This window comes from Quercus suber, unplaced genomic scaffold (genome assembly GCF_002906115.3).
Source record: "Quercus suber isolate HL8 unplaced genomic scaffold, Cork oak 2.0 scaffold_81, whole genome shotgun sequence".
Taxonomy (NCBI): domain Eukaryota; kingdom Viridiplantae; phylum Streptophyta; class Magnoliopsida; order Fagales; family Fagaceae; genus Quercus; species Quercus suber.
This window is the reverse complement of record NW_027069546.1, coordinates 480,124-496,757: the sequence shown is the minus strand read 5'-3', so window position 1 is coordinate 496,757 and position 16,634 is coordinate 480,124. Positions and strand designations below refer to the sequence as shown.

General features: G+C 32.9%; 1 protein-coding gene across 1 annotated transcript; it reads right to left on the bottom strand.

Annotated features, from left to right (window-relative positions):
- Window positions 1–3,541: 3,541 nt before the first annotated feature.
- Window positions 3,542–15,559, bottom strand: LOC111987086 (ABC transporter G family member 1-like). Its single transcript, XM_065773852.1, has 4 exons — window positions 15,238–15,559; window positions 11,647–11,726; window positions 11,083–11,553; window positions 3,542–4,425 (listed from the first exon to the last, which is right to left on the bottom strand). Exons 1-4 carry the CDS (start codon window positions 15,557–15,559, stop codon window positions 3,625–3,627), a joined length of 1,674 nt encoding a protein of 557 aa, XP_065629924.1. The 3' UTR covers window positions 3,542–3,624.
- Window positions 15,560–16,634: the final 1,075 nt, after the last annotated feature.

Here is a 16,634-nt window from a genome sequence, read left to right as displayed (position 1 = left end):
GTGGACCACGTCTTTGGTGGAGGAGAAGACTACTGGTTGTTGTGAAGGGGTCTCTCTCTCATTTTTTTTTTTTGGCTGTTGTTGTTGCTTTTAGTCATAAACAAAAAATTTGAATGATGATAGTGGCTTCCTTGCGATGAGATAGTGAGACTGCGGGAAAGAGAGTGATAGAACCTTTAGAAGAAAGATTGAATTTGCAAATACGTCATTGTGTAGAAAATCTTTGTGGTTTTATGACCATTCAATTTTGCTTTTATATTTGGTTGGTCTAAGAAGATCAAAGATTGGTGTTGGGTCTGACTGCAAGGGTGTCAAATGAGTGAGTTTTGAGTAAACATAATTAAGTTGGGTATATAAAACTTATTTACTCATTAAAACTCATTTAACTAATTGTTTCTAACTCAAATTTAACCAAACTCAATTATTATGGATAAATCTCAATTCATCCAATTACCCAATTATCAAAATTACCATTTACCTGTTTAAACCCCAACACTTTCTTGGATTTCCTTTTTCAATCTCTTTGGTCTCTACTCTAAGGATTAAAAAATTTCACATAAGCACATCCATATTAACAATTATATTAAAAATCTAAATAAAAAAAATATTTTATTTTATTTTTATTTTTCCTCACTTCCTTAGCAACCAAACAGTGCAACAAATACAAAGAAATGTCATTTGAAGCTCAAAACTTTCTTGAAATTTTGAAAGCAACTGTACTTGAAACAAATAGAAATTCTTTCAAGGCCAAGGAAGGAAAATGAAAAGAGAGAGAGGAAGCGAGAGAGAGAGAGAGAGAGCTATCTCTCTGGTGTGGTGGAGATCCATGGCGGACCATGCGTGCCAGCCGAAGTCGCTGATGGACAAGATCGTTGAAAAGATCCCCGATCACACGAGAGCTTCTTCAAGCCCTTGCAGTTCTTCGCAAAGGCTTCCATCACCGCGTTGGTCAATTCACGATACGCGCGGAGCTTGAGGCGCGTGAGGTTCCGGCACTTGAACGAGATCAACACAAGCGCCTCGTCGCAGATACTCGCGGATCTACGATCGCATTTCAAAACAGAGAATCTATCAGTAGGTAGAGATCCAACTGTGCGTTGAGAGAAAGTTGGTGGCGACTTTGACCTTCGATCCAAAACCATCGGTGACAAACTAGAGAGTAGCGTTTCCGGTCACCGGAGCTTAGAGATTGAAATATACAAGCCAGGCACTTATCAGGCAGCTCAGAGATATAGTTAGGACTGCCACCATCAATAATCTCGTAGTCATCGTTATCTTCGAGGAGTTGCGTTGGACAGATCAGGGTCGTTGAAATTTATATGAAATTTTCGATTGCTTGGTTCTAATTTTTTATTTGTTTCGATCGAGAGAGAGAGAGAGAGAGAAAAGTGTTTGGAGGCTTAAAAGAAACATGAAAACCTTGAAACAGTGAAACGTTAGAGGGCTTTTTTTATTTTTTTATTTTATTTTATTTTTTATTTTAATGGGAAGGGGTGGGTTGAGTTTGGGAATATTGTTTTTGGGTTAAATGAGGTTCAATGAGTTTTTAGTTAAAACTCAATAATTATTAGGTCTAATTGGGTTGATACTCATTTAACCCAACTAATCATTGGATGAGTTTGGGATCAATTAGGGTGGGTGGATATGAGTGGACGAATGGGTTTAGGCTTACTTTGCTACCCCTAGGTCTGAGGTATCCACTACTTGAAAGTTGAAATAGAATTTGGTTATGGTGAATTTTTTGGGTTGCATTTAAGTTTGTGTTGCTGAGTTTGTTGTGTTTGGCCGACAAGAAAATGCAAGAAAGCTACTCATCATTCAAATTTTTGTTTTATTTTTCTAATGTACTTTTTAAAATTTTAAAATTGCTAACATGGTTTTCTCAAATGCAAATTAAATAATTATTAATATTATTTTATTATTCATGTCAACATTAAGTGTGCCAATTGTGTACACTGTTTGCCACAAAGACATTTTTCTGTTAGTGAGCTAACGGTAGGTAGTAAGAGCCAAATTGGCATCAAGTTGAAAATAACATGAATCAAATTGATTGTTATCAAAATATATGGATGGAATTGAATATAGCCCAAAAATGTAAAGACTAAAATGATATTTTTGCCAAAAATATTTTGTCTAACTTTTAGTGTTCTAGCTACTTTATAGTTTAGGCAAATGTTAACATGGGTCCCACATTAATAAAAAAAATTAGTAAATATGAGAAAAAGCAGCACGCAAATGACAATCATATTTTGGACAAAATTGCCCTCTTGACACATTTCCCCTCTTTCACTTTTTATTTTCCACCAAATCTTATTTTACTAATATTTTACTATCAATTTTCTTTCACTTTACCAATATCAAACTTAATTTCTTTTCCTTTCCCAATATCAAAGAGAAGAAGGGATGAAGAAATGTCAATGAAGGATTGAGTAATAATTAAACAAGGTACTATTATTGTATTTTATTTGATTCATAGTTATTTTTTAAAAACATGTTATAATTAATATGGTGTTAATTTTATTTTTGATACATGTATATTGTAGCACTAATGGATGAGGATGTAGTTGCAAGTGAGTCTGAAGCACTTTGCTCCAAAAAATGTTTCGACTTAAATGAACCACTTTTCCCATCCATTTTTGGAGTATGCCATGTGTTCGAAATAGATCTATCAATGGCATGTAGTGGGGAGGTTCATTTGTTGCTTTCACGAAGTCATAGTTACTGTTTTACTTTAGTTTCTAGGTCTGATAATGGATCTATCAATGGCATGTAGTTTTGATGTTTGAAATGTTTCGTTGGAGGAAGTATCCCATTTCATTCATGGAGCTGTAGCCTCCAATGTTATCGATTTGAAAAGTTCATAATAAAGCTATTTCGAACTTCCTTTTCATTGTAAATTTGTGTCAGATTGTCATGATATTTAAAATTTAAAATAATGTAAATATTGGATGTATTTTTAATTTATAATATTTAATCTAAACCATAAAATAGATATATTTAATATAAAAAGGATTGTTTTCCATTGTTTATTATTTTTTGACATCCCTGCATGGCACATGTAGGCTACAACTTATTAGGCAAAATTGAAAATTTAATAAACATCATAAGGCCATTACAAGCTCTTTTTATTATTATTTTTTTTTAAATTTTTGAACAAGAGGTTTTAATTCTTATTGAAAAATAAAAGTCTCATGGTTTAGTAGTGACTTGTTATTTTAACTCGTAGCAACTTTACCTAGTATCATGATTGTTTTATGTTATAAACTTCCACACTCTATATAAATGTCTAAAATATGAATATTCTTGAAAAATGTGGATATTTAGTGTTCACATTTTATACACGGTATGTATGGAGGTGTGTTCAACAAAAATTAAGCACATCTTACAAGTCATTGAGCTTATTGAATTTCTAACAATCAAATATCAATACGCACTGTAATCACATACCAACATATCAACAGACTTTCACTTCCATGATTCATTTCAAATACTTCAATTGCAAAGAAATTGAAAAAAAAAAAAAAAAACCGTAGTTCCTTCCTTTAATTAATAAACATAGTAAAATTTACTCGTCCTTTACCCATCACTATTTTCTAAAATATAACCAATAACATCAATGTTCTGCTACAGAGTCTCTCCATGTAAAGGTGTAGAAGAGGGAATCACCATGACTTGTGTTGTTTGTTTAGGAGGAGCTGACATGAAAGTTGTAACAATAGGCTTTATCTTTTCCATAGTCTTGATGAAACCCAAGAACAAAAGTCTATACAAAACAACCATTCCTAGCAATATGGCAAGATCAACCCACTTAGAGTAACCCATTTCCATTTGCAATTTATATATCAAAATTTCTTTACCACTAATGTTGGTTGGTCCTGCAGCTTCATCTACAGGAAATGTTAGCTTTTCAAACTCGTTCTTGAACAATACTTGGTATGCATACTTGTGGAAACCTATGTAGTATATTGGGAATCTCCAAAATGGTTTGAGAAGATCATTTGGGTATCGAAAGATTCCACCACGTAACATCATGAGTCCTTGAATTCCAGCACCAGTTATTATACCCATTAAAAGATTAGGTACTATGCTTGCAACAATCATCATTAGGCTCTCAACTAACATCATGCAAGCAAATAATACGGAAGCAAAGAATAGATAGTGTTCAGCTCCTTTTTGAAGTCCGGTAGGGTAATAAGCTATTGCCCCGGGAATCAGTGAAATCAATAACAGGTATGGAACAGCAGAAAATGAGTTGCTTATGATGAATGCACTAGTGCCATAATGTCCATTTAATCTTTCTCGATCAAATACCTGGATAAATGGGAGAGAAAAAAAAAGATGGAATATATTTGAGTATGGCATAAATAAATTGTCAATTTTGGTTAAAATCAAGTAGTTAGAAGGGAATCTGTAGCGATACCAGATGAGTGATCACCATAAAATTGAGCTAATTGCACTTTCCCTCCCCCCAAAAAGTACGGAATTAGTTCTAATGTCCTCCTAAACTATAAAATCAAACATTTTCTATTTGCATAAAATGGAGAGAGTTCATTTTACAGATAAGATTCTATTTTCTAGATCAGACATTATATCAAGTGTCATGTCCTTTAAAAATTTAAAATGTTGTAATATTTGATACATGCTTAGATTTATACTATTTAATGTAAAACATAAAGTAGATCACTGGAATTTGTTTTGGAGAAAATTTACAAAAATGAGTGTGCGAGTTGTAATGAGAAAATAGTGAAGAACTTGGTGAATGAGTTGGTCCCCAATTACAAATGGGTGATATGTTGGTGAAAGATTGGTGCATAGATGGGAAGGGATTTGAATTTGGTGTAATAATTGCACTGTGCAATAACCACGTTGATGTGCGATGTAAAAGTTATAAAAAGAAAAAACGAAAAAATAAAAAGCTGAAAAAGGTTAATTTTTATTTTTAATCCAAGGACTAAGATTAAAAGTGAATTTTAATTTCTAATCTTAACCATATATTTCAACTAGCACCTCTAGATTTGAAAAAAAAAAAGGGTTTTTTTTTTTTTTTTGCTTTTTTTTTTTTTTTTTTTTTTTTTAAAAATTAAAAAAAAAAAAAAAAAAATACCAAAGGACGTGGATATAAAATTGTGTGCAATAGCAAAGTACATATCAGAACCCAGGATGTTTGTATCTACATTAGCAAAGAAAGAAAAAAAAAAAAAGCGTACCATGGAATAACAGCAACACCTTGGACTTGTTCTCCGGTAGACAACAAGTAGTCCCTCACTTTGTCAACAAATTCACTTCCCAACATATTGTCCAGTGCTATATCAATGTCGTAGCAATCTTTACCCAATAGCTGCTCAATTTTCAAACAAAAATAAAATAGTAATAAAATTATTCACTTCTTTTGAAAATCAAAACAACGAAGAAGTTAGTACCTTGTCGCGGACCCAGCCGCCGGCGACCCGGAGCTGATTGGTGAGGCCGAAGTGGCGAAGAGTGGCGAGAAGTCTGTCGAAGATTTTTCGCTCGATCTCGGTCAGTTCAATTCTCTCCTTCACTTGATGAACCACTGGTGCGGTAGTAGTGGTAGTAGTGCTCGCCATAGCTATGCAACGCAAAAACCCTTGCGTTTTTTTGGATGATACAATGGGTAGGGTTTTAGCGGAACACTTTGGGGAGTTGAAGAACAATGATTTGGTGATTCTACGGAAAGGGTGAAGAAACGGATGCTCGCCTCGTAAAGCAATTCTCATCCTTTTTTTAATTTCTATTTCATTTATGAGAAAAACACACACACCGCTACGGTCCTAAAATATATAATTTATTTAGAAATTTTTTTAAAAGGTAAATATATCCTAGACCCATTGTCTTATTTTGTTGTAATAAAGTTTATCAGCATTCAAATTCTACAAATCCTCTTGTTTATAACTTGATTCTCTTTTGCCTTTTGCATAAAGTTTAGATACAAAATTAATTATAATATTAGACTATAACCTTACTCAATGTCTTTTTACAAAATTAATTGTAATTTTATACTATAACCTTACTTAATATTTTTTTATTAAAATTAATTTTGACAAATCTACTATTGAATTACATTTTCTTCTTATATTTTCTATATTTACAAAATTTTAAAAAAAATTAAAGATTAATAACTATATCATCAACAAATTATTTAAATTGCAAGTTTTTGTAGTTTAAAATTATGCATAAAATATAAACTTATAGATCATATAATAAATAATTTATAATTAACACAAAAAAAAAAGAAAAAAAATCAACTTGGATGCTCTTCTTTGTCTCTCTGTATCTCTAGAAGCCGGTCTTCCTTTGGACAGTAGAAGTTTAATCCCTTCTTTCTGAAGGTGAGTTTGTTTGTTTGCTTTTGTCTTAAGAGTGTTTGGTGTTTTCCATTATCTTTTCTTCTCCGTTTCTCTTATGTGGCGTTTGGTACGGGAGAATCCATGTTACTCCTGGCATCCAGATTCCTAGGAATGTGATTCTTAAGAATCACATTCCTAAGAATGTAGCTATTCCTATGTTTGGTTTATTCTCAGGAATCTTAAATGAATTATTTATTTTTCTCATTCTATCCTTAGATTTGAATGTGAACTACCAAATCATTTAAAAAAAAGGGTTAAAATTGTCAATTTATAAAAAATACAATTTCCTTTAAGCTTAGGAATCTGGATTCCCACCTGTTTTAAAGGGAATCCACATTCCTACTGAGAGGGGTTTAAGGGGAGAATCCAGATTCTCTTGGCATTTGATTTCCTAGCATGATTTGCAACAAAACATGAGATCTTTAAACATTCCTAGGAATCCTAAAACATTACCCTGTACCAAATGCCACATTAGGGTAACACGGTTATCCGAAGAGCTAGTGATATTTCCTTTGTGGGGCCTTGGGAAACAGTTTCTTGCGAGCACAACCATTTGTGGTATCAAAACAATACAATCTCTGTACCAGGATTCAATTCGACCATAAAGAAGAAAAGTTCCTTTGATAAAGATTGCCAAGCTATGGAGGACGAGATGGCGGCACCGGGGAAAGTAGGGGAGGGTAATCTGGTGGTGGTGAAGCCAGCAGAGGGGATGACAGAAGAGTGTGTAGCTGGCAAGGCATTAAAGAATACTGATGTTGAGACATTACAATCCGTTGATGGCATTAAAGAGGGTGAAGCATTGGAGGGTAGTTGTGTGGACATGGAAGCTAAGTTACAACTGTTCAGGGAATCCAACAAATCTTGGACTCTTTATCAACATTATCTCCTCCTATGAATGCTCCTAATGATGGGGGAGTTAATATGGAGACCGAAAATTCAATTCCTATTTCGGTTTTAGAGGTTGATTTATTTGAAATACAAATAAGGGAGAGTGATGAGGCTTTAAAGATGAATGGCAATAATGCTGAATTTAAGAGATTTCAATATGATGTAATTAATGTTCAATCAGCTACGGCAGCAGCTATTAGGGTTTTTAATTCGCCAACTCAGCATGCCTCCTCAGGAAAAAATCAAAGCACACGTCAGGCAGGGATTAGGGCAACACGGGGAAAAAAAAAAAACAACCTATGGAAGGAGTAAACCAAATTGGGTTGGCAGGGAGAAGGCTGTAACCGAAGTGTAAGTGGAAGGAAAACTTGGTGGAAAGAGAAGGGGAGATGCTCACCCGGAGTTACCAAGCAAACATAGGCGAGTTTCTAAGGTTGAAGGTGTGTCTTATTTCTCAATGGTGGAGGCTGGTGCCTAGCCCCACCAATCACTATAAGTTGTTTAATGTGGCACTGTCATGGGCTTGGGAACCAATGTACAGTGAATGAGCTTGCGGATTTGGTGCAGGTAAAAGATTCCTTTATCGTGTTCTTAACCGAAACATGGACAGATGAAGCTAGGCTAAAAGAGGTGACAAGGAAAATTCAATGTGAAAGTGTGTTTGTTTACCCAATAACTTTTAGAGAAGGTGGATCATTGCTTTTCTAGGGATTGACTATTGATGTAATTGTGGAGGTTTCAGGCACAAATTACATCGATGCATTGTTTCAAGGAGATGATAGGGCTGTGATTAGATTAATCATTCGAGATTGCCAAGGTAGGGCTTGGCACAGGGTCGAAATCATCCCTCTCCACTTAACTGTCATGGATTTTGAAACTTTGGCTACATCAAGTGCTCTACAATTAGTTGTTGATCCGAGTTTAATTGTTGCCATCCCAAAAGGAGATTTTGACTCGTTCTCTTTGATTTCCTTTAGTTTATTTAGTCATAAGGTTAAATGTTTTGCAAATTTATCTCTTTATTTTAGGTTTCCACATGTTCGTAGAGAAGGGAATATTGTAACTCACAACCTAGTTCGACATGCACGAATTGTCACTGGTTTTCAAGTGTGGATGGAAGATGTCCCATCGCACACCATTGCTATTTATCTGGCTGTTTTGCTTACTATTTAATAAAGTTCAAAGTAGTGATTCTCAAAAACAAAACATGTGTATTAACTATTAAGAGTATAAAGAACATACAATTTAATGGTTAGATTTTTAAAATATGTAGTAATATTTATTTTATTGAGTAAGGTTAGGCTGTAACTAATTTTGAAGCTAAATTTTGTTCTCGTCTTTTGGTAAGTCTCTTGTTTTTTTTTTTTTTCTTTCTCAATATATATATATATATATATATATATTTGTTTTGAATTTAATATGCTTTTGACTTTATCTAATACATGAATAGTCTATTGAATACAATGATTAAACCAAGTGGTTGATGTAATTTTGCTTTAAAATTTTTAATATTTGTGATTAGTTTTGAAATTTGAATGTACAAATGCATAAATGTCAAAATGGGATAAATTACCTCTTATTATTCTCTCATTTTCTCCAATTTGGATATTTTCATACTAACAACTTTCTTTTCACTCCATTTAACGTTATTTTGTCTTAAAATGAATTAATTCCTTTTTGTCTTCTATAGTATTAACAGAGACAAGTCTCATCACAATGCTCAAAGGCTTTTCAATATATTTTTTAAAANTTGCATAAGGCTGAGTTGAAAAAAGTATTTTAAGCCTATGATAATAATGGAGATGTACGTCTAACAATGTATGGAGTGATACAAAATTTTAAAATTTAAAGGACATGCTACCTAATACATATTTAGATTTAAATTTACAAAATATTAAATAAGAACCAAGAAACATATTCTCCAATAGAAAAATCCTATATTCTCTTACCTTTCCAAAATCTTTGTTTATAGTTTTAAGGAAGTGTTCAGATGGATTTTGAAGAGTCGGGCAGGGAAAACCATTTGTAACGAAAAACTGCAATGAATTGAAACTAGGTATGTTTAGTTACACATTCCAAATACCAAGTTAACATTCTTCATGAATAAGGTTAGAGACAATATTTTTTTCAACTATTGACAGGGGCGGAGCCAGGAATTTTCGTTTGGGGGGGCCAAGTTACAACTCTAATATATTTATTAAGACAACCCCCACATATACTTATATACACGTTTTTTTATTATATAAACACACTTTTTTATTTGATAAGTTATATATACACACACCAAACAAAAACAAAAAGAGCTTAGTAATTTTAATCAAAATTATGTTTGATGACGATCTTTCATAAAATAAAATTCATTTTTACTATTTTTATATAGTGAAATTCTTAAAAAATTTCATTTTTGATACAAATTATCAAATTTTATACTAAAGTAAAAAATCTTTCAATTGAACTTGTGGGACCAGAAAATCGAATAGCCTTGGCCTACTCCAAGCCAGGCCCAAATGGCCCATGCCGAGGATGCATGATGGGTCCGAGGATGAAAGCGCGAAGACCAACCCCCGAGGAGCATATCCGAGGATAACCCTGTCCTTGGGCGTCCGAGACCTCGGAAGAACACGAGGACCACCCCACCAAAGGACTCCTTGAACATCCGAGGAGTATAGGGCCTAGTGCCACGCGTCGGCGACGGGAGCACGGCGAAGGAGCAAGCCTTAGGTGAGCTGTCACCTTTGCATTGAATGCGCTCACCTAACCCCCCTGGCCACATTAATGGGGATGTAACCCCTTGACAGGACAACATCGATCATGGTGAGCCACTTGAGTAGGGATAAGACCTTTGATGGGATGGAGGGTCAGAGTGGAGGCTAATGGATGATCAATAGAAGGAAGGAGAAGAGAGAAAAAAGGGAACGATATAAGAAAGGCGAGCAAAGCAATGGAAGGGGGGGAGAGAAGAACTTAGAGATGGTGTTAGTTTCAGGGAGAGGGGTCTCCTCGGACGAGTGCCGAGGAGCTACCCTCAGTTGTAAACGGGGCTCACTCCCCTTCAATGAAAAAGAAGTGATTTGTATTCCGTTGCTAGTCTGTTAGGGCCTAAACCTTCGATCCACTCTCTAAAAATGTATTGTTGGGGAACCTTTACAAATCGAGTCCCTACAGAACTAATGAAATTTTTAAAAACATAAATGATCCAAAACTTGGAGGAATAAGTTAAGCTTCAAACATATTTGATGCTATCTTGCTTTAACCTATTATGTAGAAACTAAAAAGACATTTCATGTATAATTTTAGTGACATTATTTTTTTAATGAGTCAATAACTTGTTAATTGCCATATAATTGGTTGAAAAAGATATAGATTCAAATATGTTTAGTGCCAAACTTCATCAAATATTTAACAGATATAAGAGCATATTTTACAATAAAAAAATAGAATTGTGAAAAATAATGTTATGTCTCTATAATTATTAGACCAATTTTTTTTTAAGAGCATCATTGGACTAAATCAAATGTTTGGGGGGGGCAACTCTTATTTTTGTAGACTAAATTTTGAAAAAATTAAAATAATTATATATATATATATATATTTAAAAATTTCAAAATTTTGGGGGGGCCATGGCCCCCCACCCTTATACGTAGTTACGCCCCTGACTATTGACATAACCTTTATGATTGGTGCATAATAAAAAAGGTGGACTGGGTGAAGTTGATGTTGCTCCAATTATAATAGGACATGTCAATAATTCTAAAAAAGAACAACATTGAGTCTCTAATATCATTTTATTCTTCATAGACATTAGAAACGTTAGAGAACTTACCTCAGTTGCTGTGGAAGAAGGACCAAAGTAAACTGTTCTCCCAGATGACAAAAGGCAAAGATTGTGAAAGATTTGGAAGACCTCATTGCTGGGCTGATGGATGGATGCGATTATAGTCCTTGTAATTCCATCACTTTTATGCAGGCTAGCAATTCTGCTCATGACATAATATGATGCCGCACTATCAAGTCCACTTGTTGGTTCGTCAAGGAAAAGAAGCTTGGGGCGCGTCAGGATCTCTATGCAAATGCTTACTCTTCTCTTTTGCCCACTACTAATGCCTTTGGCTCCCGACCCACCAATTCTTGTGTCCATGGCATCTTCTAAGCCCATTTCTTTTATTGTTATATCTGCAATCTCCTTCTTCTCTGACTTTGACATGGAGTCTGGCAATTGGAGCTGAGCCGAATAATACATGGCTTCTCTTACAGTTAAAGTTGTCATCAAAGTATCATCTTGTGTTACATATGCCTAAATATATGTAAAAATTAAACTGATATAAATTCTCTTTGATTGGAAAAGGAAAAAAAGAATTATATGTTTATCTTTTAATTTGTCTCTTACCGATGTTCCAAAACCCAGTTTCTGTTTAAGGCCATTGATAAGAATTTCCCCTGATTGCCTTGTGTTTGAACCTGATCTCCCTGCCATAAAAGACTCCTTATTGGTTCTCATATGCCTAATGGAGTGAAAGTCTCTATAAAATATATAATGTACTTGTGATATAACTGCTTTACTCTTGTGTGGGCATGCATAATGGACATTATAATTTATTTTCCATGAAAAAATAAGTGACAAGAATCTCTGTTGCTAGAAGGAGGAACTTGCAACAGTTTTCAACTATATGATACAACAAAGTCTGAATATCCACAAATAGCCATTCTAAAAACACTCAAGAACTTCTTATAATAGTGTTATGCAGAAAAATTATTAAAGATGCAGGAAATGACTGAACTTGTCATCTAATTATAGATATTGTGAGGTTCAAATAAATATGCATCATGAAAGGATGCTAGTTAGGCGTTATATATACCCTCTCAAAAAACAGTTGGAAATACCATTGACTATTGGGCACATGACACCATGTCAAATAGGTCAAGAAAACCCAATAAATTCTGATGAAGAACAAAACATTTCACGCTCACCAAGAATTCGCTCAACCAAGTGCACTTTCGATTTAGCAAGAACTATTATTGAATAAAAACTTCAGACAGAAAATTTTTACCTAATTCTTGATTGACTTTTGGTTGAACGACCATCTCGCTCAACCAAGTACAATTCTTGGTTGTGCAAGATATGTAGAACTCGATTTCCCTCACTTTCACAATGAAATTCTTACTCACTTCCAATTTCTAATATTACAATTTATATGTATTTATCAAAATATACAACATTATCATACTATCCTTGCGATATAATGAATTCTAATGAAATTGTCAATTACATAAGTTTATCAGAAGATAACATAAACATGTTTTATTTTCATAATTTCGCTTTGTCACTTCTTCCTCTCTTCATGATCTGTCTCTCCACTTTTCTTTTTGACTAGCATCTTGTTTGAATTTGTAGAGTCCATAATGTTAGATTGGCCAACATATCTAATGTTTTAGAACTTAGGTTGTCTAGTTGATTAGTGTTGAATTAATACTGGGATCAAGACAAATCAAGTTTAAAGCAGGTAAAGTCTCAATAATGCAAAAAATAGACTGCATTTCAATTGTATCTTGACAAGTCGTAAGTCACTTATCTTGACTGGTCGAACAATCGAGATTCATGCAGTAAATTGGAATTTCAGCTTCTTTTCTCAGCCATTTGATCTAAGGTTTTATGGATTTTAAGTACATTTAACTAGCACATTTTTGAAGACACAAGAGTGTAATGTTCTGTACACAGATTTGGAGATTTTCCAAACCCTTTTGAAGCTACAACTGGAGACTATGTGCAAACAACAGATCTAATTATTTAGCAAAGTTGCTGCATTCAATTAACCATAGTTGTTGATCAACATCATTGAGCGGAAATCTTGGGTCACAAACAGGAGAGTTCGTAAATTTAGAGCTACGTGGAGTCACGCTAGTAAATACTACATGAGGTAGTAGTAGATTTAATTATGATTAAGTTTATTGTACAAACTTTAATTCTATTAATGGATATTCTGCCTTAAGGACTATTTAGTTTGAATCATCCCCAGGTTTGTTTTTTTTTACTGGGAAACAACAATTTTATTGGATTTTGTGTGGGTCATAATTCTATGTCTTATGTAATCAATATATGTGTGATGTTTAATTAATTCAAATCTAATATATAAGTAATTTTTAAATTATATTTTGGCTAAATTTGATAAAATTTGAGACAATTAGGGTCTAAAACCCTAACAGAATTATTAATTAGATTTGAGGATTTTAGCCCTTAAATATATCTTAACTATAAAAAAAATGCTTTTAGTAGAGAGCAATTGTTATATCCTTATGCAAGTAGTCAAGGTTGAGCTGATATAGTTTGAAGCATCCAGTGATAAATTATAATGAGGTTTTTTATATTTAAATATGAATTAAGTAAATTTATTTGATATTAACAAAAGCATGATTAATATGATGAATTAAAGACATAACTTGGTTAATTAATACAAAACAAGTTTAAATTCATAAGAAAAATTTGTATTTGGTTCAAGCATAAATATTTTTGATTAAAAATTAATCACAAAACTCCAGTATAAAATTTAGCAAAAAAAATGAAAATTTATTATTATTTAGAAGAATGAGGTTTAGTTTATCTTGAATAAAACAATGCATGGATAAATAAATTTGTAATCTAATTTTCAATTTTGATTTTGGTGTTGAGAGAGAGAGAGAGAGAGAAATTGTTTGACATATGGCCATGTGAATGACTTAATGGCTAATGTTGACAATTTACCGTGTAAAATATTATTTTGCAAAATTTAAAACCTTAATTTATTAAGGGAAATTAGATGGTTTGATATATTTATAACTTTTTTTTTGTTAAATAATTTAAATTTTTTATTGAATTGGGATTCTATTAGTTTAATATTTTATAGGCACTATTGGAGATAAAAAAAAATGCATAACATTTTCTTAACCAATTATTATCATAAAAATTTAGTCCTTTTTTATATTTGGGGTGAGGCCTTTTTATAAAGAGTGTGGGCCTTTTTGTAAGGGGGCACTAGGCTTGTAGCAAACCCTACAAGCAAAGGAAAGCTAGTCTAGTTAAAACAAAAAGGATAAAATGCAATATATTCTCGGGAAGTGTTTAGTCTAGCTCTTCTGGGAAGAATAGTTTGATGTTTTTTTCATTTGACTTGGCAAATTATTTGAGCTTTCTTGGTGTGGAATAAACTTTTATTACTTGTCAAAGAAGTAATGTGTGTTACTTGTTGTCTTGTCTACCAAGAAATATATTTAATTCTAAATTTTTATATTTTTAAATTATGCATAAAGGATAAGGATTTAGATTGAATAGTATATCATATCCAATTGGCATAAAATTTGGCAAACATGTCTAGAGCATAGAAAATATATATATAATTCAATAGAAAAATTTTAAAATATTAATCCAATAAAAGTTATTAGATAGTTTAATATTACTTGAAGTTACTCTAAGTAAAACTTGATCCTAACTCAAAATCTCTCTCTCTCTCTCTCCTCTATATATATATATATATATATATAAATAATAGCACATGGAGTAACTTCTTTAAAGAAAAAAATTTCTTGTGTGCCGTGTGCACATACACAATGAACATTATATTTATTTTCCTTCCAAAAATAAGTGACAAGCATCTCAGTTGATAGTAATAGGAACTTGCAGAAACCTTTAGCTGTGTTTTCGTCACACATACACACAGAGCAGTGATGCAACCCTTTGTCTGTAATATGATGTCAACATAATGAATTTTGATGAAATTGTAAATGAAATAAATTTAACATAATAAGATAATACATACCAGAGAGGTTCGAAGAGTTTTGGACACACACACACACATATATATATATATGACTGTTTCCAGTTCTTCATCCCTCTCTACACCTTTTATTTTTGACTAACATCTTGTCTGCCTTATTACTAGATATGACGTGAATACAGTCTGAAGGTGTAAATAATTTTATAGTAAAGTGAAAAATATGACATATATACCTGCTAATGCATCAAGGAGGGTAGACTTGCCACAACCTGAAGGGCCCATTATGGCTAAGAGCTCGCCTGGTTGTGCATAACCAGTCACACCCTCAAGTATTGATTTGCTACCTTCCTTTCCATTTGTAACCGTCACCCACAAATCCTCCCATGTCAAGAAAACACCATTCTCCTCCGGCACCATTGTTCTAACAACGTTTCCACATCTGTTATTGCTTTGCATTGGATTAATGATTTCCATTTCTAACAACCTAGCAAGAGTAGTTTTGGAGTTTTGGTTATATTCAAGATTTCTAGTATTTGGTTGAATAAACGACGCCATATATGGCCAACTTCTGTTTTGTGTGATTCATATATATATATATATATACATACACAAAAATTTAGACAAATGATATGTATTCCTAAATGCATATGCAAAACTTTCTTGATTGGTGGCAAAGGCTGCATTTACTTTGGCAGATAGAGTTTATTTTCATAATAAATGATTTAAATGTGACTATACAATACATCATCGTTTCCTTTCCTTCCCACGACTCACATTTCTAGCCAACTGTTCCTAGCATTTTCATTTGTCTCATCCATTTAATGTGAGTAGGCATTTTTCTCTTTCAGAAAAGGACATTCAACTGCCTTCGTTAGTCACGCCACTTTCAATGTTTTAGTTTGCGTTCAATACTTACGTATAGAATGCAACAAAAGTGGGAAAAAAAAACGTTGGAAATATGAGCTCTTTAATGATTTGGAGGTAAAACATATTGGATGGAAAATTTTGAAGAAAAAATGAAAAAGAAATTTTTTTTTAAAGTGTGTTTGGTTGGACAAAAAAGAAGGAAAATAAATGGTGGAGTTTAGGTATTTTTTCCCCGAATCTACCGAAATATTTTTTCTCCAAAATGGAGAAAAAACTGAATGAGGATAAATTTTTTCTTAATTAACAAAAATGCCCGTGTGTACATTGCACAGGCTTCTTCAAGTTGCATTTATTTATTTATTTTTTTCTTTTTTCCCCTAGCAGTAACATTGTCTTTTTTTTTTTCCTAGGCAACGTTGCCTTTTTTCTTTATTTTTTATTTTTTATTTTTTTTTCTTCTAGGTAGTAACGTTGCCTCTCTCTCTTTCTTCTTCTTCTTCTTCTTTTTTTTTTTTTTTAACTAGACGTGATTTTGAGACTTGATTTTTATTTTTTTAATAAATTTGAGTGATTGCTCTTTTTTGTGATTATTTGTCACTTTTTGTTTTAATTGAGCATCATTCTTTAATAAGGGTATATGAGTAAATTTATTCAAACTCATTTTTTCCATCCCTCTACTTTTCCACTCCCAACCAAATAAAAAGGAGAAAAAATAAAATATTTTTTATCCTCCTACTTTTTTATTCTCCCACCATTTTATCTT